We start from the raw sequence: 23812 nt of genomic DNA on the forward strand, positions 1-23812 counted from the left end.
TTTTTTTTTTTTTTTTTTTTTTTTTTTTTTTTTTTTTTTTTTTTTTTTTTTGTCTAGTTTTCCCCTCTTGGGAGATTGAAGCTTCAACTCAAAAGAGTGTAATAGGTATTTTATCCATCGAGCTATCGACAAGTTACTTTTAAATCGGGGTAAGAGCGTTTTGTTTATTCATAAACCAGGGTTTACAGTCAAGATCTTACTTTTTATGGTGTTAGAATCAGTATTGGACAGGTAGGGATTAGATTACCATTTTGACTTTGTTCATCTTGTTGGAATATCACATTTGTAAGCAAGCTTGAGAAGAGATGATGCTTATACATTACTAAGCCTAACACAAGGGATAACACTTATTATTTCTCTTTTGATATGATCACTTTGTTTATATCTTCCTGTGTTGAAATATTCTTTTAGGAGGTCAGCAAGCTTTAACCTCTTGAATAAGTTAGGAAATGGCTTAACCATCAAGCTACACTTAATTTTGGACTTAATTTTGGACGTAAGTTTAATGTTTCTAGTTCTATCTATGAGCGTAAGAGGAATCAAACTTTTGTTTCGGAGGAAGGACGCGGTGGGAAGAAAGCAGACCTAGTCTCTGTCCGATCGATCATTCTTTTGATATCTTGCATTCATGCTTTTTTGACAGCCGCTCGGAGATGTAGTTGTAGAAACGTAGAAACGCAAGTCTTAGTGGGCTGTTGGCTCCATTTGTTATCTCCTTCTAGGACGTGTCGCCATATTTCACATGTAACTTAGTCATCTCTGTTGTGCTAACCTGATAACTTAATTTAAAATTTTAATGTTGTGCTAACCTGATAACTTAATTTAAAATTTTAATTTGATAATTGTAGAGGTAAAGATTCTATGCTAACCTGATAACTTAATTTAAAATTTTAATTTGATAATTGTAGAATTAAAGATTCTAAATAGAATCTTTACCGTTGGTAACGAATATATAATTTTTTTTGAAGTAGGTTCGGATTAACACAATATTTACTAATTAAATTTGAAGTTCCAATTTTAAGAAAATAATTAGATATGAATTACGATTGATAATATGGTTGGAAAAATAAATATTCATTTTTGGTTTTAGAAAAATATAGGGCAGGCGGGAAGGCATATTGACGTTGTCGGCAATTACTTTAGGTGTCTAACACTTCACAAACAAACTTCTCATCCGTTTCCGCTTTCCGAATAGGCTCGGCCTCTGTAACTTCCGATTTCCGATCTGCCGAGTTTTGCTGGAAAATTTTGAGCGAAGGAGTCGCCAGAAGGTCAACGTGAACTTTTCTCAGTCTTTCGTGAGAGTTTAGTCAAGATGAGTGAGGTTTTCGATGGGTACGAGCGCCAGTATTGTGAACTCTCCGCGAATGTTTCTCGGAAATACAACTCTTTCTCCGCCTCCGATTCAGGTACTTTCGGAGTGTTTTCTTTGTTCAATTTGACTTATGTGAGGGTTAACCTAGGCTTTTACCGCTACGATTTTCTATGTTTCGTTCCTAATTTGAAGGAAGAGATTTGTTTCTGTTGTTAGAGTTTGGAAGAGAATTCTTGAAATTGTGGTTGGAGATCTCGAGTTGAATGAGCAGATTCTGAAGTTTCGAAATCTTTGGAGATGAATGAAGGGATGTGAACATGGGATGAGGAATTTGTAGCTGATGGGATCGAATTACGCATATGGGGAATTTTAGCGTTCCTTACTAATTCGTTAGATTTTGGTTGTAAAATGACTTGCATATGCTGAATTGGATTTCTTTTTGGAAATGAACTGAATGGGATCGAATTACGCATATGGGGAATTTTAACGTTTGAATGAATGTTAAAGAGACTCTTCTTTTTTGAGGTGAGCGATTGGAAGGGTTGCTAATTTTAGCTTAACATGAATTGCAGAGCAGAAACAGCAATGGCTTTCGGAAATCAAAGTTAGTTTAGATGAGGCCGATGTTTTGGTACGTTTGAAGAGCCTTCTTTTGGTTCTTTTCTTCTGTTTTTTAGGTTGGTTAGATTCTTAATTATATGAATTCAATGTTGCATCTTTTACGATTTCTAGATCCGGAAAATGGACCTTGAGGCCAGAAGTTTGCAGCCAGGGGTAAAGGCTATGCTACTTGCTAAGCTTCGGGAGTACAAAGCTGATCTTGGGAAACTGAAAAAGGAACTCAAGAGGTTTACATCACCAAACGCTAATCAAGCTGCCCGTGAAGAGCTGTTGGAGTCTGGAATGGCGGATACACATCTGGTAGATCTTGATAATTCAATTTTTACAGTTACCTTCAAATTTAAGCATCACTACTACCTCTTCAGTAATACTCCAGTCATGAGTTGGGTTCTTAGTCTGAAATCCAATTGTGGGAACATACTAATTCAATTGAAATAACATCAATTTTTATTACTTACAAAGAACTTGGAGGAAATGATTTCTATCATGTTAGCTATGTGCCTAGAATTTAGTAACATATAAGTTTTCTTTACAACCTAATCTAATATATTTAGATTAGTCGAGATGCTTGTAAGTTGGCCCAATCACAAACAGATATTATAAAAAAAATCTTAATGTATCTATAGTTCTATACAAAATGTCCAAAGTTTTTATTCAGTCCATGTTTGTTTTTTCAGCCTCTCTTGTCGCTGAAGGGATGATATTTTCTAAGTCATGTTGATAGTCCTATCTTTTCCCCTTCAGTTTCTTTTGCAATGGTTGTTGGCTTTTACGTCTCGATAACTTAAACATGTTTGTGGAGTTGAGTTGCTGGACGCACCTTCTACAGCCAGTTCGATTCACATCATAGGATCAGTCTCATATCTTTTATATAGCCATAGGCCAAACGGATCTCATCATTGGAACATCTGCTCTAATTTTGATAATTAGAAGATATTTGTCTTGCAGAGGTTTAATTGATCGTTTTTGTTACCTTTTCCGCGTTCTTACAGGCATCAGCTGATCAAAGGGAGAGGCTGACAATGTCCATAGAGAGAATAAATCAGTCTGGTGAAAGAATCACAGAGAGTAGAAGAACCATGCTGGAGACCGAGGAGCTCGGTGTCTCAATTCTCCAGGATTTACATCAACAACGTGAAACTCTCCTTCACTCCCATAAGAGAGTAAGTTTTTTCTTGATATTATGTTCTGGCTGACTAGTAAGTAAGTTCTTAGCCACTCACTAATTACTCTGAATAAATCCCATCTTTGATGCCATTAAAATCCTTCAACTTCAACTCACTAATTTTAATTGCCAGCTCTTTTTCCATCTTTGATGCCATTAAAATGCTTCATGTTGCAGCTTTATGGGGTAGATGATGCCATTGATAAGAGTAAAAAGGTTCTGGTCACGATGTCTCGAAGAATCAGTCGAAATAAATGGATTGTTGGGTCAGTAATCGGAGTTCTGGTACTCGTTATTATCCTTATAATATATCTTAAGCTTTAAGATCAGGAAGAGATCTCTCCTTGATCATGAAAGGAGTTGCACTCTTATCATTTGATTTTTCCAATTGTACGATTGGTTGTCGATCATATGTTTGATGTATTTTATTACCGATACCTCGTGTTCATGTCTGTAATCGGACCAAATCTTGTAACTCAATAGCATGTTAACTAATCAATACCAGATAGTAGGCAGCTCTTGATTGTGTATATAATGGTTAATTACTTTCTGTACATGCACTTTAGGAAGTCAGGAGCCATCGTCCATTGATGATTCCATTTTTTCAATTTTTTTGTACTGGAACTTACTATGATATAGTAATTGCACTAGATAGCATAGAGTTAAGGTTTAATTATAGAAGAACTCCTGAAGTATTGGTCCTCGTTTTAATAAAAATGTTCGGAGAAAACATTAAAGTTTGGTTAATATCCTTTTCCTTTCAAATTTTTTTTTAAATATTATTATCAGAAATTGTTTTTCCTACATGTAAATTATTCTAATTTTTCTCAAATAGTTTCTTATATTGAAGCTTCAACGTGACTTTTGTTTCATCTTTTAATTTTATGTCTTTGACTTCGATTTTGTTGATTTAGCATTCATGGTTATTTTTTCCATAAGCTTCTTCTAAATGTATTTTAGTCAAATTAAATGATATTGTCAAAGATAATCAACCGTCAGATTAATTAATCTTTAAAATTAGACAAAAATTAGGTTCTTCGAAAAAAATGTATACACAAGATAGGACTAGTTGTCATTATTTATAACTCAAAATCTTTTCTCTAACCCCGCTGTGTCGCTGAAATGCAATTGTGACGTAGCTCGCCGTTTTACACTCGACGCAGAAGAGAGCCTGCAAACAATTATTTAGTGTATATTTTTGTAAAAGACTTGGAGGACTACGACATTGAGTCATATTTGTAAAATTGAACCAAAATACTCCACAGATTTTGTGTCCCTAAAATGACGGTGTTGAACCTGAAACATTCCAGAAAGGGAAAAAGGCCCAAAATGACCAAAATAGGGAATGGGGGGTTGTGGTGGGGGGCCTCCCTTCCACTCCAAATCCAAGACTTCAAAAACTTTTGGGCCCCTTTCGATGCCTTTGTCGGTTGTCTCAGACTGTGACCTCTTGCCCATTCTTCTCCTTCTTCCCCTCCAAATTACAGCCCTACACGTACCCTTTTCCCCATAATCAATCCCCATAAACTTGCCGCCCAAGACCGAAGATAGCTGCCCTTCACTTCAACTTGAGAGAGAGAAAAACAGAGCAGCGCAGAGCAGAGCAGAGCTGCTGAACTGCTTTAACATTGATTCTACGGTGATTACTGTCAAAGATCTTATCGTACAACTTAATGCTTCAAAAAACTAACCCCTCCCCTTAGTTCCTTTCTTCTTCAACGAAAAACTTCATCTGCTCAGATAGAGCATGCGCATCAGCAGAAGCAGAACCTCTTGGGGGTCTTTGTACTGATTTTTCTGACTGACCCTCGAGTACATTAAAGATAGGTACAATTTCTGGGCCAGCTCTCTTGTGTACTTATTTCCTCAATCGAGACCCACCCCCACGTTGTTTTCTTTGTCTGCGCTCCGTTGCAATCGAGAAAATGATGGGGTTTCTTCTTCTTCTTCTTTAAAGGGAGTTCCCTTTTCCAATTTGACTTTGTTTCTCCATTTGGTGCTCTGATTTAATTCCTCATCGTTTTGGGTTTCTGTGAACACGTGTTGGTGTTGCCTTGTCGGGTTTTGTTTTTTTGAACTATTGGAACTGGTTAGGTCATTTTCTTGCAGATATCGATCTGGGTTTTGTTCTTTTGAAGGTGAAAAAGAAGAAGGAAGCTTCAACGGCTTAATGGGTTAGCTGGTTTTCACTTGCGTAGTCGTTTTATTCTCGTCGTTATTCATTTAGAGAGAGAGAGAGAGGGGGGGGATTATTGAATAGAGAGAGAAAGTGTGGGGAAAGGGGAATAAAAGGTAAGTAAGATAGAAACTTCTTTTGCCCCGCCCCCATTGGATTCCTTCTTTGGTTTTGTGTATATATTTGCATTGGGGTTTCTTTTGGGTGTTTTAATAATCAAAAGCTGAAGAAGAAATGGCAAGTCGATGGTGGGCTGAAAATATACCCACCACCACAGATAGCAGCACCACCAACCCTTATTCGACTCCATTAAAGCAAAGCTTAGAAGCTGCGGATGAAGAAAACAACTCCGGCAGCTATGAGAGAGTTGAACCAGGCACCGGCTCCACCACGCGCCGCCCACGTGGTCGGCCGCCGGGATCCAAAAACAAGATGAAGCCTCCGGTGGTAGTCACCAAGGAGAGCCCCGATGCTCTCCGGAGCCACGTTTTAGAAATCGGCAGCGGCAGCGATATCGTCGAAAGCATCTCGAACTTCGCTCAACGCCGCCAGCGAGGGGTTTCTGTCCTCAGTGGAAATGGGGTTGTCGCCAATGTCACTCTAAGGCATCCGGCCGCCCCTGGCAACGTTATTACTCTACAGGGACGGTTTGATATATTGTCGCTCTCCGGTGCCTTTTTGCCTTCCCCTGCTCCACCAGGGGCTACCGGACTAACAGTCTACTTGGCTGGTGGGCAGGGGCAGGTCGTTGGTGGCATTGTCGTCGGTGCTCTCATCGCAACCGGTCCAGTTATTGTCATCGCTGCTACCTTCACCAATGCCACATACGAGCAGCTACCGCTTGAGGATGAGGAGGCAGCTGCCGGAGACAAGTCCGGAAATAGCCAAAACAATTCAACTTCTCAGAGCATGGGGGATCAGCAACAGCAGCAGCCTTCAATGGGAAATTACAATATGACTTCAAATTTGGTGCCAAATGGTCAGGTTTCTTCGCATGATGTGTTTTGGAGTCCTCCTCGAGCCCCACCTCCATTCTAACAGAGATATACAGAAATATAGAGGGAGAGAATGTGATAGAGGATTGATAAGTTAATTAGATGCTAGTTTTGTTTGAACTTTTAAGAACTGATTAAATTTCTTTTTTCTGCAAAGCATCTTGGCGTATTATCTGTAAGCATATAAAATATCTATGATCTTATGGGATTACTTCTTTCTATATGCATTGCTCTAATTCTCATCTTTGTCAGAATCAATGAATCTATATAGTTTTGTGGGTGAACAAATCGAATTCGAGTTTGGAGCCACAATATTCCCTGATCAGGTACATGCTTTTCCCTGTTTTTTTCAAGTGTTCTATGATGATAAGCATTTATCATTTCATATCTTCTACCATTGAGAAATATATTTGTGCATCACAATCTTCATCAACTTAGACATCTAAAACTCGTTCTTATACTCGTTCTTCATTAGGCGTCATAGTTTCTATATTCTCGAACTATCAACTAGCTAACCGAAGGTCCTTCTACAGAACTTGTAGTGATGGAGGAAGCCTCATCTAGATAGCTTCGGTTAGACGTTTGGTTTGAATGGTAAAGTTGACAAGATCTTTAGATCAACATGTATGGAAAATGACAAAATTGATAGGTTTGATTTGGTCATCTACGTGGGGTTATTATCCAATTGAGTGTTTGAATTTTTTTCAACTACTCTCCACTTGTCTATAAATTGTCGTTTAAAATATAATGTTTTGTGCGGCTCTTTATATAAAGCTCATACGCCATTGTTTTTGGTTTTCCCGAAAAGTCTCGTACCAATGGAGACAGTGTCCATTACTTATATACTTATGATCGGACCCTTAGTTAGCCCATTAGGGAGATTCCTATGAAGCATGGACATGAAATACAGAAAATATTGTGTATTTTTTGAAATCTAGGACATAGATATCGAACGAAAAACAATATCTTCTAGGACATAACTAATAGAATATTCATTTTTACACTAGAAAGAGCTTTAAAGTCAATAGGTTTAAATGCATCATTGATGCGTTCTTTCTTGGTCGAAGCGTAAAGATGTCTACATTGTCTTCTGATTCGGTGTCGTGTTGAATGGTCTAGGAGTTTTAGCTGTTCAAGACAGATTCATTTCTGCTGTAGTTCTTCATTTTAGCATCATAAACTTGCATATTTTTGAATGTGAACTTTTTCATTGATAAATTTGGAAGTCAGTGGAGGTTGGTTTCCGTGGTAGGAAAGGTGTTCCAAGATGGTGGCTCGTAGAGTTGAAAAATATGTCCGTAGATGGAAAGAAATTGCTTCTTTGTTTCCCTTAAAAGCTATCCTTTTGACTTAAAGCCATAGATGTTTCTCTAAGAACACTCAATTTGATTTCAACCAAAACCCATATAGAACGCCCATTACAATGCTCTACACAAGGTTGGTGGATTGCATTTTCAACTCACATCTCCATATAGGAGGTAAATTTTTTTTTACCATGATGCATTGTCGAATGTGAAAAGTACGATGAGTAGATGTCGAGGTTAATATTGTTCTATTCGAGAAGCATGCTTCGGTTGTTGCTCGAGTTTGATAGATGTAGGGAGATAGGACCCAGTTTGATGCACTTAATATTAACTATAGGCTCATTTTGAGTCCTCTGTGCCTGTACTGCCCCAGCTTTCATCTTCTTTTGGTTGTCATGACTACTTCTATGCTTCCGCAGGTGGTTTGCGATAGTTTGTCAGTAGGGTCGACTTCGACGTTCAAGCTTTTCAACCAGAATAGAGAGAGTTCGTAATATCGGGGTCGTGTTGGCGAGGCTGTGGAGCTGCCATGAAAGAATGGATGTGATCTTGGTTTAAAAGCACCCAATGCTATGTTTTGTACACTTATCTTATCTTCATTTCTCTACAAACCATTCGTTCATGTCTCAAATAGCTTTTCTTTTAGTGCTTTGAACTTCTTGGAGTAAATTAGCAAATAATGGTTTTGGTAGCATGATTTGACTTGTTTTAGCCTTTACAGGACTCGTTTGATAATCTCCTAGTCGATTATTTTCGGATTATAAATCATTCAATTATTTAGATTTCGTCATTCTAAACGAAGAAAAATCCAAACAAAATGGATACATCAAGATCAACTACCATAGATAACCAAAGGTTTCATCAACTGCTACATCAAAGGCTGAATTCTCCATAGCGTTATTTGGGTTGCACCCGAAAAACCCGTCTTCTTCCCCGATACAAAACAATGGAGATATCATTTGAGCATCATTAATTTCGACTTGATCAAAATTCGGCAGTTGAGAGAGCAACTCATTTTGATAATCATTTGTGTTCATCACCAAATCATTCAACTGTTTCGAGACTTGAAGCTCTATACATGGGTTCTCGACGACTGCAACGTTGTCCATATCAGCGGTGAAGTTGGCAATTTGGCTCCCTAACATATCTATCTCTTCTTGTAAACTCATGATCTGCAAGAGAAAGATTTGACAAGCTAAGAAAGCGTTAATCATCTACTTAAGTTTTAAAGTTTTAGAACAACCTCTTGTTGCAACGCGAAGATATGTGCAACACAACCATAAGTAGGATCTCGCATGCGCTCGAGAGCTTCATAAGCAACAGTGATGGCAGCGTGGCTACGGATGTGCATGGGGAGGTGCAAGAGAAGCTTGGAGACATTACTAGCACCAAACACTTTATGAACAGCAGCAAAGTGAGAAGTAGCTTCATCATAGGTGAAGAAAGGAGCAAAAACACAGTGATTACTACATTTTCGTCTAAGAAACTTGCAGGCACCACAAGAAGAAGAAGAAGAAGAAGAAGAATAAGAGGTAAGCCCTGTCATTGTCTGAATTATATGATAAAAGTAAGTAAGTACTTAAAAAAGGAAGCAAAAGTTTGATAAAATTAAGAAGAACAGATGTTGGTCTTTATAACCCATCATTTGCCTTCTTCTTTTCTTCTTTTTCAGCTAAAGTTATGCGTATGTGCTTTCCTTTTTGGGGTCTCCTCGGTGGGCTACAATGTCAGTCTCACATTGGGGCAATGCCTTTCCTAATTTGTGCCTTAAAAGACCCTATTTTTGGAAAGATTCTTTATGCAAATTGTGAGACTCGTTCTTATCCGAATATGATCATGGGGCTCAAACACCCAAGTTGATGAAGCGTGTTTAGTTTGTTTGAGCTAATGAATGCATGAAAAAACTCAAATTTGGATACATATTTGATCCGGTAGAAAGTATCCACCTTTTGTTTGTATGAATACATGAAGAAACTCAAATTTGGTCAAGTCCTCAAAATGGTAAGCTTACTTAATCAGCTTCAGACGTTACTCTCACCCATGGTTTAGTCTTATACAAGCTCATTGTATATAATCCCCCATTTACATACCAATCATTTAGTTACAAAATATGTCATAACAATTACAAAGTTTATCAGAATCAAACACTAACTTTATTCCTATACTACAGACCATTTAAGTTATTACTTGAACATGATTCGTAATATTGTTGGAGATTATTTTAATAATCATAGATTTTTCATTAATAATTAAAATTAAATTCCAAACTAATGAAATTCTAAAAAGTAGTGGAGAAAAAAAATCAATAATTTAAAATTCATATAATTATGAAGATTTAAACTTCTAAATTAACTATTTAGGTAGCTCTAATTTTACATAACTTTCATTGTACTTCTTTATCTATTAATTTTTTTTAAAACATGTGAAAAAGATTAAAATTATAATACCTATTAAATTCATACATAAATGAAATTAAAATTATAGTAAACAAATGATTTTTTTTTTTTAAATTCTATGAATTAAAAAATATATTTATTTATTATTTTAAAAAAGCCCCTCAAGTAAATTTCAATTTGCCGACCACCTTTTCATTTATTATAATGCTTATTAGTCAAAATCAATAGATGGGTAGGTCATTTGGCCAATGAAGAAAAAAAAAAAACTCTGGTAACACGGTAAGTCATGCTTTGCCAAGCGTGTTGCCTATGATTGCATGTCGGATGTCTCAGTCATGCTTGTCCAATACGTATTGTTCACATACTCGATTCAAACATCTTTTAATTGCTTTCATGTTAAATAAATTTTTATTAGTGTTGTTGTGTCAATACAAATGTGTGTGTATGATCCGTCATTAAAATCATGTCTACATAGAACTAAAATGTCTCAAAATGTATTATAGAGGGATGTGAGTAGTTGTCAATTCTTCCTACTGAATTTGTTGTTGCATATTCGTTTTTAGCTTATAACATTATTTTTTTTAAATTTGTTTTCAACATATTTTCTCGCTCACATTTTCTAAAACATTTCTCTCAAACGTGACCCAAGACTAGAGCATACGTCGATATTGTCCATAAAATGTAAATTTCACACGACCAACTAATTCGCCGGATTAAAATAAGTGTCACACAATCGCTATCCCGTGGTAGGAATACACCTCATAACATTTAGCGGGTAGTTATTTATTTATCTTCATGTTTTTAATAATAATCTATAATTATCCTTAATTAATTAAGGAAAATTGTGTAAATATTTTAAGCTTAAAAACTAATAGGGTTTGGGTTTGGGTTTGGCTGTTGGCCACTTAATTATTTTCTTTTTTATTTTCCCAATGCAACGCAAAGGCTTGAAGCAGCATAAGTAACAGTGTTTTCCAATAATAATTTCTTCTAGAATAGCTTTCAAACCCGTAATTTTAAAAGTTAGAATTTTCGTAAATAATTTCTCGGGTAAATACTATTTTTGAGTGCTTTATTAAACCATTAGAAACTAATTCTAACATTTATAATCGTAAGAATTAAATTCTAACTTTCTCGTAATTCAAGATCATATTTCTTCGGATGATAAAAATAAAAATGTTTAAGAATTATTTTTAGACTTTGTGTCAAATCTTATAAAAAGATAGATGCATATGGGAAAAATAGTTAGAGGATGGTGGAGGTTGGCTTATTGATTTTCGAGTTTAACTATAATGTTTTTTCTTTAATTATTCAATGTTTTGGTCATAGTGCTCTAAATTCTTCTATACTTATAATATATAGTTTTAAAATGTAGGGTGTCAATCAACCCAACTTGCAGACAACGACATACACCCTAATGAAACGACCCTCGATTGATTGATTGAAACAATTTTTATTTACTTTTTTAATCCTTTTTACCCGACAATGATTGATATATACTACTCGTTTCGTTAAATTTTATAGAATTATAAGTAGTAATAATGTTCTTTAGACATGCAAGAGTGTTATACTAATGATGTATATGTTATTTGTAAGATCTCACATTGGTTAAAGAGGGAACGAATCATTTTTGATAAAACTGTGAAACCTCTTCCTATGCAAAACTTTAAGGAAAAGTCCAAAAGAAAAATAAAAATTCTAAAAAGAACTGTATCTGTTAACGGTGGGTTTGAGTTGTTACATTACCTATGAAAATCATGTCGGGATTGTATTTTAGGGTTTGAATGGATCGAGAAAAAAAGAAAAATAGAGAAATTAGGAAATGGTTTGTGACCAAAAAAGGGGTTGCCCTAACAATTCACTTTAAAGACTATGAGGTGGGTATAATTTTAATTAATGGATTGAGCTATGTTCAAATTGATTATTTATTAACAAAATATTTATTCACGGGTTACATTTAAATTTTTTTTTTAAAAAATAAAAATAAATATAGTACATTATCTATGTAAGAATAAAAGATATGGATGACATATTAATATTTTAAAACGTCCATTACTAACTTAGAAGAAGTCGAGTGTGGCTCGTGCGCTCAACCCCATTGTGGGGCCCACGACTAAACCGAGGGACAAAATAGTAGAGAGTAGAAAGAAAATGAAATGGAATAGAATAGAATGGGTTAGGGTATGAAGAAGGAAGGCTGAAAATGAACCTATCCTTATCCCTTCTTCTTCACCTCTTATTTGGCTGAAGATGCAATCACACTTCAATTATTTGGTGTACATCCAAAATTGGTATGCACAAATGGGCCTCCCATACAACTTGTGATTCAAATCGTACTCTTTTACTTTTTACAGTCTTTGTTGGAACACCGCCCGGTGTTTAGCTCTAATACCATTTGTAACGTCACAAACTCATCACTAGTAGATATTGTTCTCTTTAGGCTTTCACCTTCGGGTTTTCCCTCAAGGTTTTTAAGACACTTCTGCTAGAAGAAATGTTTCGTTCCTCTCTCCAACCAACGTGGGATCTTACAATAAACATAATGATTTTTTTCGGGTAACAACATGCACATAATAACGTTAAAAAAAAAAACTACACGTAAAATGGACCAATGGGTGAGCTTGGTTTCACTCAGGGTGTTGTGGGTGTTATGATAATTATGAAATACCCAAATTTGTTTATGGAGAAGAAAGTCCCTTTAAAGCCAACCACTAAGGTTCTTCGAAGATCAATTTACAAACCTTGTCCTGCTGCCACGTGTCCTCTCAGCTCATCTTCACTGTGTGGCTGCTGACAGTTCTTGAAACTCATGGTTAGGCCATCATTCTTGAATGCAATGAAGCCTTCATCCATGCTTCTATAAAGCCTCCCTTACTGCCCTCTGCCGTTTCTCGTCCAAAGATCCTTCTCCAAATTCAGCCTTCTTCTCAACTTTACTCTCCCGTCACTCGTCGAGTTCGATGGCTGCCTCCGCTGCCTCCGTCGGAGTCATCAACCATGCACCCGTGAGTCACTCTTACCCTTCTCCGATCTCGATTCCCATTCCGCGCTTCTCTTTAGCTTAACTTGATAGATTATACTAAAAAAAAGAATCGCCTTTTTTATATAAATAAAGAGGAAATGACATGATTTAATCTTGATGTTGATGTGTGTGTTTCAGCTAAGCTTGAATGGCTCTAGCTCGGCAACTTCAGTTCCGAGCTCAGTGTTCTTCGGAAGCAGCTTGAAGAAAGTGGTGAATTCGAGAATTGCCAGCCCAAAGGCCTCGCCAGGCAGCTTCAAGGTGGTGGCATCGGACGCCCCCGCCGACGAAGATCTCGACAAGCAGACATCGAAAGACAGGTGGAGAGGGCTTGCCTATGACATATCTGATGACCAACAAGATATCACAAGAGGAAAGGGAATGGTTGACACCCTTTTCCAAGCTCCCATGCAAAGTGGAACCCATAATGCTATTATGAGCTCGTATGAGTATCTTAGTACTGGACTTAAAACGTACGTATGACCGAGTTTGTTTTTACAATATTAGTGTTCGTGTTTTGTGGTCTTGTTTTATGAGGTCTTATTTTTGTAGATACGAGGGATTGGACAACTTATTGGATGGCTTCTACATTGCTCCCGCTTTCATGGACAAGTTGGTCGTTCACATCACCAAGAACTTCATGTCCCTTCCCAACATCAAGGTTTTTAAATTCTCCGTCTATTTTTATGAAAATTTCGTGCTTCACTCGTGACTCTAACCAACGGTCGATTTTGGTTAGGTTCCTCTCATTTTGGGTATTTGGGGAGGCAAAGGACAAGGAAAATCCTTCCAATGTGAGCTTGTTTTTGCCAAGATGGGTATCACGTGAGTCAAGATCACACTTTGAGCTTGCAAATTTCATTGTTGTGTGATAAAATTCTGCTCCAACACTTGTGTTTGATCTTCTTACAGCCCAATCATGATGAGTGCCGGAGAATTGGAAAGTGGCAACGCCGGAGAGCCGGCGAAGTTGATCCGTCAAAGGTACCGTGAGGCGGCTGACATTATCAAGAAAGGAAAAATGTCCTGTCTCTTCATCAACGATCTCGACGCCGGTGCTGGTCGTCTTGGTGGCACCACGCAGTACACCGTCAACAACCAGATGGTTAACGCTACCCTCATGAACATCGCTGATAACCCAACAAACGTCCAGCTTCCTGGTATGTACAACAAGGAGGACAACCCTCGTGTTCCGATCATCGTCACTGGTAACGATTTCTCAACCCTTTATGCTCCCCTCATCCGTGATGGTCGTATGGAGAAATTCTACTGGGCTCCCACTAGGGAGGATCGTATTGGTGTTTGCAAAGGTATCTTTAGGACCGACAATGTCCCTGATGAGGATGTCGTCAGGCTGGTTGACACTTTCCCCGGCCAATCTATTGGTTAGTTCCTCGTAACTCAAAAGTTTAAACTAATCACATATTTTTCTCATCGCTCCTAATTTCAAACAACCTGAGATTTTCAGACTTCTTCGGTGCACTGAGGGCAAGAGTGTACGACGACGAAGTAAGGAAGTGGATCGTCGGAGTTGGAGTCGACACCGTGGGGAAGAAGTTAGTGAACTCGAAAGACCCACCACCGAAGTTCGAGCAGCCAAAGATGTCGGTGGAGAAGCTGTTGGAGTATGGTAACATGCTGGTGCAAGAGCAAGAGAATGTGAAGAGGGTGCAATTGGCTGACAAGTACTTGAATGAAGCTGCTCTTGGCAATGCCAATGAAGACGCCATTAAGAGAGGAGCTTTTTAAGAAACCCCTTCTCATCTGAACTCATACAGTGTTGCAGACATCAAATGGAGATGATGGGGTTTATCTGATCTAAATTTTTCAGGCCTTTTTGTGTTCTTTCTTCTTTTGTGGCACCAAAATCACATATCAATATAAAGTATATATTGTTGCGTTTGCTACTCATTTATGCCAAGAACAAGACAAACCCAATCATAAACAACCAGAAAAATGGTCTCTGCTAAATCAATCAATCCTTATACAAGAGGAAAAACAAAACTCTGATAAGAAAGAACAAAGATGAAAATCAAAATCTGATACATAATGATAAAAAGAAGAACAAAAGAAGAACTCCACCAGCTAATATTTGTACAAACCATGATCTGATGATCATCATAACCACATCCCATTAAAGAACTCGTTTCCCACCCATATTTTTACACCCTAAAACAAAACTCAAATACTAAACTTCTTATCTCTTCAGTTTAGGGGCAGAGCCATCAGAGCTTTGTTCATCTGTCCCTCAATCTCTTCAAACCTTCTTCACTTTCTCTATACTCCCAGATTATAAAATGTACAGCCAACAGTTCTTTTTTGTGTTTTTGTTTTTTGTTTTTAGCTTTTTTCTACTTTTTTTTTTTCTTATTTCAAGTCAGCTTCTATCTGAATCACATAGATACAGCCGCTATTACTTACTAGACAGACGTTCGACGAAGCGGAAACAGACACTGCGCTTTGTGCTATCCTCAGTTAGCTGTACAACTTCCCTGTTTTCCTAACCCACCATTTGTGCTGGCTTTGGAGTCAGAATGCTAATCCTCCTCTCTGTCATACAATTTAAGATCGTTTTAGATACCGCAACGTTGAAGTAATGGTATAATATCAATCAAGATCGATCGTTGTTATCGAAAATGTCGATCAAGTATTAGCTAGCTGTCCTGTTTTATTCTCACTTGTTATTTGTTTCCATTTCGGTCATTTACCGAGTATCTATCACATTCTAGGCGATGTTCTACCTTGTGCAAAAGTAAACGAAAAAGAAACAGTAAATAATCGGTAGACCTAGAGAATGTACCTCCAGCAGCAACGAGTTTCTCCACACGAGCGACTATGTGCTTACCATAGGTATACTTCTTCAAAGCATTTAGATGAACTTTTATCCTGTTAAGAATTAGTTCAAGTTGCTGGTCATCACAAGTTTCCAGCACTTTCTGTACAACGTAGTTTGCAAACTGATCCTTCATCATAACCTGGATTCAACAACAGAATAAAGCACGTTAAGATTTTGTCGGGTTTTTCGTTCTCATAAGAAAACAAATGTCGTTCCATCCAATCATCCAAATTGGAGGCAGAGAGATTCAACAACAGAATGAAGCACATTAAGATTTGTCGGGTTTTTCGTTTTCATAAGAATAATGTCATCGCCATCCAATCATCTGAAGTGGAGGCAAAGAAAATGAAGACGCATTTGAATCAACCAAAGTCCCCATTAACTTGGAAGGATTAGAATCTACAGCACAACATTGACGAAACTGAAGAAAATAAAAGTTCATGCTCGGAATAAAAACGTACAGTAGCGGTAGGGGGCGGGACAATCTGTTGATCATATAAAAAAATGCAGGGAGATGGTAGAAAAACACCTGAAGGGGCTCGTTTTCATCAGTGGTACCGAGCATCTCGTTCACCAAGGCCTGGCGTTCAGCAGAAGTTCCAAAGGTTAGGCATTTCTCAATGACATTCGAGGCAAATTTCTGTTGGCTCATTTGAACTATCTGCCCAGTTAACTTCTTAATAATAGCAGAACGTTCGTGTGGCTTCCCGTGCTCCAGGACATGCTGAAAGAACAGGGACAACAACTTAGTAAATTAACGTGCTTCAGCGACAAAAGATCCGAAAACGTTGTACAATTAAAAGAGCGCCTTCGTTAATAACAAACCTGCACAACATAGTTTCCATACTGATCTTGAGCCAACATGCAGACATTCAGAAAAATCTCATCCATCATTATATGCTGTGTTTTTGGGTTGTGGCAGTGCTCAAGAACTCTCTGGGAGGGAAAGTTTTTGTACGATTTTAGCAATGATTATCATAGAAAGTTTCATATAATGACAATTTTTTGTCAAAAAACCCGAGAATACAACCATACCTGAATAACACGACAACCATACGGATGAGTCGACAATGTCACGACTTGGTCATAAAATGTTGAGACAATGAACTGAATTGCGTCCTCAGGAATGCATTCAATACACTTCTGCACAACATGGTTCCCATTTTGGTCACGAACACAACGCATGATATGACCATCTAGTTCTGTCACCATTTTAGTCTGCTGGTCGATGTTGACGACTTCAATTGCCTGAAATGATGTTTTAGAGACCATAATATTTCCGTTACAGTGTAAAAATGAAACGAAACTTCATCTCGAACACCAATATGTCAACGAGCGAAAGGGAATTTAATATCATTGGGATGGGGAGATGTTCCAAGGAAAACAGGCAGGCAACACAGACCTTTTGAATCACTCGGCAACCGTACATTTGAAGGCTGAGTGCTAGCACGTGTCCGTTGAGTTGATCAGCTAGTTCCCTTATTTGAGATGCAGTTCCGTGCTCAAAAAACTGGATCCCAAAAGACAATAAACAACTCGACGCTCATCATTAAAACCGAAAAATTATTAGGAAAGTGCATACACATGAAAGTTAGAAGCAAAACAATACCTTCTGAACGACATAATTACCGAAAACGTCGGTCATTAAGGAAAGAGCTTGTGGCATAATTTCATGGAAAACCATGTCTTTCTCTTCCTCAGAAGCAGTTTCAAGTTTCTGTTGAATGAAACGACTACCATATTGATCGGAGCTGTTTAGAAGGAAAACGAAAGCATTCAAATTCAAGACAGGCTGCATTTCGTAATAGCATAGAAATATAAATCGTCCAATGGCAAATACCTGAACTCGAAAACATGCCCAGCAATTTCTGAAAGTTCAAAGCATCTGCTTTTATTGTTTTTAAACTCATCCAGCAAAGAAGACACAAAACCTCCATTCATATTGCCACCAGCTTCAGAATGCCAACCTCCCATGCCGCCTCCAGCTAAATTTCTCATTCCCGAAGAGAAGCGCAAGGCCTTACCGATGTGGTTGATAGCATTACCAGACCCAACAGGAGAGCCAGGAAGAAGGGATCCACCTAACGGACTTCCAGGATACGACATGCCAAGACCGAATCCGGGGTTGCCGTAGTAGTTTTGATTTAAACTGCCAGATTTACTATAATAGGGAAGAACATATTGAGAATTTTGAGATGAAAGCAATGCTCCCAGGTAAGCTTTCTGGACTCCCAATAAATCCATATATCCATTACCCATCAAGCTTTCACCATCCAATGGAGGGTCACTAATCCCGGCCACCTGAGCAGCAGCAGCAGCAGCAGCGTAATCGTTTGATCCCAAATATTGAATGTAAGATGGATCCAATGCAGGTAACTGCATAGCATTCATTGCATTATGATTTTCCAACCTGTTGTTCTTTTGAAATTCGTTGGCTGTCTCTAACATTTTTGATCCTAAAGCTAATCCACTGAATGCTCTAGTATTCATGCCACTCATTCCCATTGCTGATGCAGCAGCAGCGTTCTCATACAGCGGTGGTAAATTACCACTGCCAAGATGGGTCGTCCCAACAATGGAGGAAACTGGGGGATGAGTCGTATAGCCACCGAATCCATAATTCAAGAAAGAAGAATTAGCATTATCGATATTCTGATTGTGAGATGGCGAACCTCGTGCGTTATCAAGTGTTTGTTTATATGGCCCCTTCATATACGAAGTAGGCGAAGAAACAGCCTGCTTATTGAATTCCGCATGCTCGACACCCAACACGAGAGAATTGTTCTGATGAGATCCTCTAGATGACTGAGAAGGTGAATGCATATGAAACTTCCCAGATTCCAAGTTCTTATGACTTAAATACATTTTCATATCCTTTTGTTCACTTTGCAGGTTGAAGAAGTTACGATGATCATCAATCTCCTGCTGAATATCCGACTGCAAGTGGCTTTCATCACCTAGAATACCATTTGATGACAAATTCATGCCAGAAAAAGAAGACACCAGGTCTGGAGATTCGCTCGCCTTCAGTGAAACCCCATTGAAAGAATTCGGACCGCAAGCATTTCTTTTATCCACCGTGCTGGATACCCTCCCACCACCTACTGGAGGAATACGAGGGCTCGGAGCTCTTGCTACGAGTTGAGGGTCGGGAGTTGCAGTTCTTGACAAGGAGGCTCCTACAGCTGATGCATAAGTATGAGGGTGAGAGGCACCAACCCCTTGGACTGCAGACATCCCCTGTTTGTTCCCACCCATTGTTGCCATATCTTGATGTAAGTAACCAAATTGGCTTTCTGAAGCTTCGAGCGTGTCGTCAAATGCATTGCGGCTAGTCGGACGAGAAGGGTGTCGGGAGATGGATATTCCATTGCTTAAATCATCCTGCCACGAAAAACAAAATTAAAACATGTAGCAGAGACTTAAATCAACAAAGTTTCTATTAGCCTCACAGCAGCATGCATAATAAGTATCAGTAATGTTAGAATCATCTGAGTTAGCACAAAAGAAATAAGAATTTGATCAAGTTCACAACTACTTAAGGGAAAAAAGACATCTTACAAGAACATAAATGAACAAAAGAACACATCATCTAGATCATCCAGAGCCTCATATAAAACAATCAAAAGCGTGATCACCTGAAGGATCTCAGCAATGCTTTTCTTCCTACTCCCAAGTCCCAGCCCCGGCAGCCCAATAAGGCCATCGCCGGTCCAATCGCCACCGACCCGCCTAGATTCAATACCAGAATCCTCATTGGTTCCAACTCCAGGCTGCAACATGAAAAGTGAGCCATTCCCATTAACCCCTTCATCACCACCACCACCGCCACCACCACCAACAACTCTACCACCTTCCCACCTATCTCCAATTCCACCCAATCCCCCAGTGCCTCCGCCGTGCAACCGCTGCGCAAACCGCCAATCCTCCTTGGACAGCAGCGGCGGCGGAAGGCGAGGGTTCAGATTCACATTAGAATAGTAATAGTTAACATAAGCAGGATCAGAACGAAGCTCTTCATCAGAGATAAAACCTTTCCCAGTACTTTTGTTGAATCCCAATAAGTCGTAAGCATTAAACATACCTCCGACGGCGTTTAAAGAGCCCTCCACGGTCGGCGGGGCAGAGCCACTCCGGCAAAGGCTGAGCTCCTTCTCTCTGTCACTCATAGCTTCATGCTGTTGCCTTTGCTGCCGCATCAACATCCCCAAATCTTCACCATAATCGCCACTTTTCAGCGCCGATCGCAGTGAAACATCGGTACCCAATTTATTATAAGTATCGGTGACCATAACTAAAATCAGAAAACAAAACGAAATACAGAACAGCCTTAAAAAGCTCCCAACTTTGAGCTAAAAACGAGCTCAAAATCGATCGAACACTCAAACAACCGATTCACAGCTTCAAAAATTACAATCTCATAGCTTCATTACAAGAATCCAAACAAAAGGCATAAGAGAAAAAAAAGGGGGGAAATGGAAATATCTCTGTGCGTAAAATTTAGTGTTTCTTTTAAGTTATTGATTAGAATTTAGATTACAGTAACATGAGCATCAGATTGGGTGTAGAGAGGAAAAAATGATCAAAGAAGAAGAAGGGGTTAGCCATTTTTGTTGTTCGCTCTTTTCACAGAGGAGAAGAAGAAGAACGCGAAGAAAAGAGACAGTGAAGTGAAGAAAGGAATGATAAGCAAGTGGTGGAACGATCAAAACCGTTGAATACAATAATGAACGGTCAGGATTGATTCTAGTGAACGAGATATCTTTTAGGGTTTTATTTCAGTGATTAATGCAAAATGATTTTGCCTATTTTGGAATTATATTTTATTTTATTTTATGAAAAATAAAAGGAATTAAATGGAAGGATATAAAAAAAAATGTTTTGTTGGAATTTATTCAGATTTTTCACTTTCTAAATTTTGGAAATTTTTCTCTTTTTAGAAAAAAAATTTACACGTCATTTCTGTAAATTAATAAAATTTTTATAAAGTTTTATTTAGATCGAAACACAATAAAATTAGAATTTATAGAAAATAAAATATTCTACTACAAAAAAAAAAAGACCATTATGTTTGAAAAATGGTCGGGAAAAAAAATTATATATATTATTTAAAGTTTAAATAGAAAATGAATTAAAAAAATGATGGAAATGCCACGTCGGAGTCAGAGTGTAAGAAAGACAGATCCGAATTTGTGGCGACAAGCACTGTAATAACTACAAGTGTTTGTGTTAAATTGGGGAGTGATCGACGAAGGAACTAAATACAAATACTTTTTTTTTTCTATTTAATTTTATTATTTTAATTTCATAAGATTTTTAAAGCGTTATAATAAATCTACCTCTCGTAACAATGAACACGTTGCACCAAACATTTGCATTAAACTACGAACCGATAAAAAAGATAGTAACGACAAGTATCTCTCAAACCCGTGTAAGGTATTAACTCGGTTTGCTTTTCCATCGCTTCCAAATTCGTCCATATTCAGTAATTGGATAATTTCAGCCACTTGGACCAATAATAATAATGTATCTAGCACTGTTAGCTGCCATCAATGTATATAGTGTATAGCACGAGTCGTGTTGGATAGTAAATGAAATGTTTCGGTAATATTTTCTATTTCTTAAAATGATGATAAAACTAAAATGGCAAAAAAAATACAATTTTTTGGTTATTGTTTTTCTAAAATAAGAAAAATGGTGGAAATTATAGAAATTCATAAGCAAACCAACCATTTATGGGTTTCCTGATAAGATAAACATATAAATATTATTATTAAAAATTTAACAGAATTATAAAATAAATAGATAAAAATGGAAGCAACAAAGGCTGTTGAGCAGTTGGGGAAGTAGAGATGTAATAAACGCCGTTTGAAATGAAGCATCAGGAATGGGCCACGTATTTGAAACTGGAAAACGGGGCTGACGCGGTCTTATCGTTGGATTATTATTTTTAAAAATAATTAAAAAAAATTTATAATCAGATTCAACTGGGTTCCTCTTTTCTTTACGAAAATTTGCAAAATCAAATGCTCGGCCTCCTTTCAAAGCCGAACCACCACTTGTCTCTCTCTCTCTCAAACCTTTCCGTCCCAGTTTCATTGGCCCCGCTATTTCTAGGTTATTTGATCCAATCCCCCATTTCCCCAATTTACACTCTTCCAATTCAATTCCACACTACTTTCTTGTTTTTCTTGTTGCTTTTTTAGTTTCGAGATACACATTTTGATCGTGGGGGCTTTTGTTTTGTGTTGTTTTGTTTTGTTTTCTGGTTCTGGTGGGATTCTTCGATTTGGGGAGTTGGTGATTGATTGGATTCGATTCGATTCGATTGAATTTCGTTGATGTCGTCGATGGCGGCGGCGTCGTCCTACTGGTGTTATCGATGCAGTCGATTTGTTAGGGCTTCGAATCAGGAATCTGTTGTGTGCCCCGATTGTAATAGTGGGTTCGTTGAACAAATTGATCATCCATTGAGCTTGCGGAACATGGAAACGGCGCCGCGGAGGAGGTTTCCAGCGTCGGCGATGTATATGATTGGTCATCGGTCGAATTCGAGGCAGAATTTGGGATCTGCGATTCGGAGACCTCGAAGGAATGGAGGGGATCGATCGCCGTTTAATCCTGTCATAGTTCTTCGTGGGCCGCCTGATGGGAGTGAAGGTGGAGAAAGTCGTCGGTTCGAGCTTTATTACGATGATGGTACTGGTTCTGGCCTGAGACCTCTGCCTCCGAGTATGTCGGAGTTTTTGTTAGGGTCAGGGTTTGATAGGCTTCTGGAGCAACTTTCTCATATTGAAATGAACAGCATTGGGCAATTTGAAACCCCTCCAGCGTCCAAATCTGCGATTGAGTCAATGCCCACTATTCGAATCTGTGAAAATCATTTGGAAACTGAGTCGCACTGTGCTGTTTGTAAAGAGGCATTCGAATTGGGAAACGAAGCACGGGAGATGCCCTGCACGCATATCTACCATTCTGATTGCATTCTACCTTGGCTTTCAATTCGAAATTCCTGTCCGGTATGTCGCCACGAACTGCCTTCGGATAACCAAGACTCATTGGATGCTGCTGAAATTGGCGTGAATGGGGGTTCGATGACCTCGAATGTGGATGAGAATGGGGGGTTAACCATATGGAGGCTCCCAGGTGGGGGGTTTGCAGTAGGGCGGTTCCATGGAGGGAGGAGAGGTGGGGAGAGAGAGCTCCCTGTTGTGTACACTGAGGTGGATGGTGCTTTTACAAATGGCGGCGTTCCTAGAAGGGTATCATTTGGATCGAGACGCGGGAGAGGGAGGGAAAGAGGCGGGTGGAGGCGCTTTGTTCGCAATATGTTTGGATGTTTCAGGCAACAACCAATGAGGTCGTCTGCGGCATATACTTCAAGTTCCAGCCCTGATTCTGGTCCTTCAAGGAGTAGTAGTAGTAGACCACTCCCGCAGATGAACGCAGAGCCAAGGCAACGGCGGACATGGTCTATGGAGGTTAACAGCGGGACAAGCAGCTGGTGATTTGGGGATTGGAAGGTTGAGAGGCAGCCTTATTTATTGCTGTAAATAGCAAAAGTTGAATGGAGGAGGCAGTTCCATTAAAAAAAAAAACAAAAAGCAGAAGAATTTTTGCGTTTTGGGATATTGGGATAGAAAAGTGGGTAATAAATGCAGCCAGCAGTGTTGCTGAAGGTGGAAAAGAGAAGGAAAAAAGAGTATGATGAAGGGGTCGTTGTTTGTAGGAGCAAGGTGGGTGGGTGATGGGTTAATATATATAGTCTGTGTTAGAAGAAAAGAAGAAACAACCAGTTTCAGAGATGGAGGTAGAGTGAGTGAGTGAGTGAGTACCTGCAGCAACTTCGTATCATATTTATCATAATATCTATCATCAACTATTTTACTACTATTACTTAAATATGCTTTTAGGCTCAGATTTTTCTTGATATCATTCCTCCCTCCCTGATCTTAAAAGAATATGTCAGCTCTGTTGCATCA

General features: G+C 38.5%; 6 protein-coding genes and 1 long non-coding RNA gene across 7 annotated transcripts; 5 read left to right on the forward strand and 2 right to left on the reverse strand.

Annotated features, from left to right (window-relative positions):
- Nucleotides 1–1098: 1098 nt before the first annotated feature.
- On the forward strand, nt 1099–3631 carry LOC111448046 (vesicle transport v-SNARE 12-like). Its single transcript, XM_023087495.1, has 5 exons — nt 1099–1409; nt 1888–1946; nt 2048–2236; nt 2929–3099; nt 3279–3631. The coding sequence occupies exons 1-5, from the start codon at nt 1316–1318 to the stop codon at nt 3423–3425; spliced, it is 660 nt and encodes a 219-aa protein (XP_022943263.1). The 5' UTR covers nt 1099–1315; the 3' UTR covers nt 3426–3631.
- Nucleotides 3632–4361: 730 nt separating this feature from the next.
- Nucleotides 4362–6495, forward strand: LOC111446982 (AT-hook motif nuclear-localized protein 15-like). The gene is made up of 2 exons (XM_023085932.1): nt 4362–4928; nt 5240–6495. Exon 2 carries the CDS (start codon nt 5512–5514, stop codon nt 6313–6315), a length of 804 nt encoding a protein of 267 aa, XP_022941700.1. The 5' UTR covers nt 4362–4928; nt 5240–5511; the 3' UTR covers nt 6316–6495.
- A 109-nt stretch (nt 6496–6604) lies between these two features.
- Nucleotides 6605–8270, forward strand: LOC111446984. The gene is made up of 2 exons (XR_002711181.1): nt 6605–7750; nt 7996–8270. It is a non-coding gene; the product is annotated as an uncharacterized LOC111446984 (long non-coding RNA).
- A 94-nt stretch (nt 8271–8364) lies between these two features.
- LOC111446983 (LOB domain-containing protein 33-like) lies at nt 8365–9162 on the reverse strand. The gene is made up of 2 exons (XM_023085933.1): nt 8820–9162; nt 8365–8748 (listed from the first exon to the last, which is right to left on the reverse strand). Exons 1-2 carry the CDS (start codon nt 9120–9122, stop codon nt 8413–8415), a joined length of 639 nt encoding a protein of 212 aa, XP_022941701.1. The 5' UTR covers nt 9123–9162; the 3' UTR covers nt 8365–8412.
- Nucleotides 9163–12843: 3681 nt separating this feature from the next.
- Nucleotides 12844–14901, forward strand: LOC111446980 (ribulose bisphosphate carboxylase/oxygenase activase 2, chloroplastic-like). The gene is made up of 6 exons (XM_023085929.1): nt 12844–12977; nt 13133–13467; nt 13547–13655; nt 13734–13819; nt 13907–14379; nt 14463–14901. The coding sequence occupies exons 1-6, from the start codon at nt 12933–12935 to the stop codon at nt 14741–14743; spliced, it is 1329 nt and encodes a 442-aa protein (XP_022941697.1). The 5' UTR covers nt 12844–12932; the 3' UTR covers nt 14744–14901.
- A 36-nt stretch (nt 14902–14937) lies between these two features.
- On the reverse strand, nt 14938–20494 carry LOC111446979 (pumilio homolog 1-like). The gene is made up of 9 exons (XM_023085928.1): nt 19469–20494; nt 17671–19214; nt 17440–17581; nt 17233–17340; nt 16866–17078; nt 16656–16766; nt 16360–16554; nt 15795–15969; nt 14938–15544 (listed from the first exon to the last, which is right to left on the reverse strand). Exons 1-9 carry the CDS (start codon nt 20120–20122, stop codon nt 15495–15497), a joined length of 3192 nt encoding a protein of 1063 aa, XP_022941696.1. The 5' UTR covers nt 20123–20494; the 3' UTR covers nt 14938–15494.
- Nucleotides 20495–21815: 1321 nt separating this feature from the next.
- On the forward strand, nt 21816–23720 carry LOC111446981 (probable E3 ubiquitin-protein ligase RHC2A). Its single transcript, XM_023085930.1, has one exon. The coding sequence runs from the start codon at nt 22172–22174 to the stop codon at nt 23336–23338; it is 1167 nt and encodes a 388-aa protein (XP_022941698.1). The 5' UTR covers nt 21816–22171; the 3' UTR covers nt 23339–23720.
- Nucleotides 23721–23812: the final 92 nt, after the last annotated feature.

This window comes from Cucurbita moschata, unplaced genomic scaffold (assembly GCF_002738365.1).
Source record: "Cucurbita moschata cultivar Rifu unplaced genomic scaffold, Cmos_1.0 Cmo_Scf00009, whole genome shotgun sequence".
NCBI lineage: Eukaryota > Viridiplantae > Streptophyta > Magnoliopsida > Cucurbitales > Cucurbitaceae > Cucurbita > Cucurbita moschata.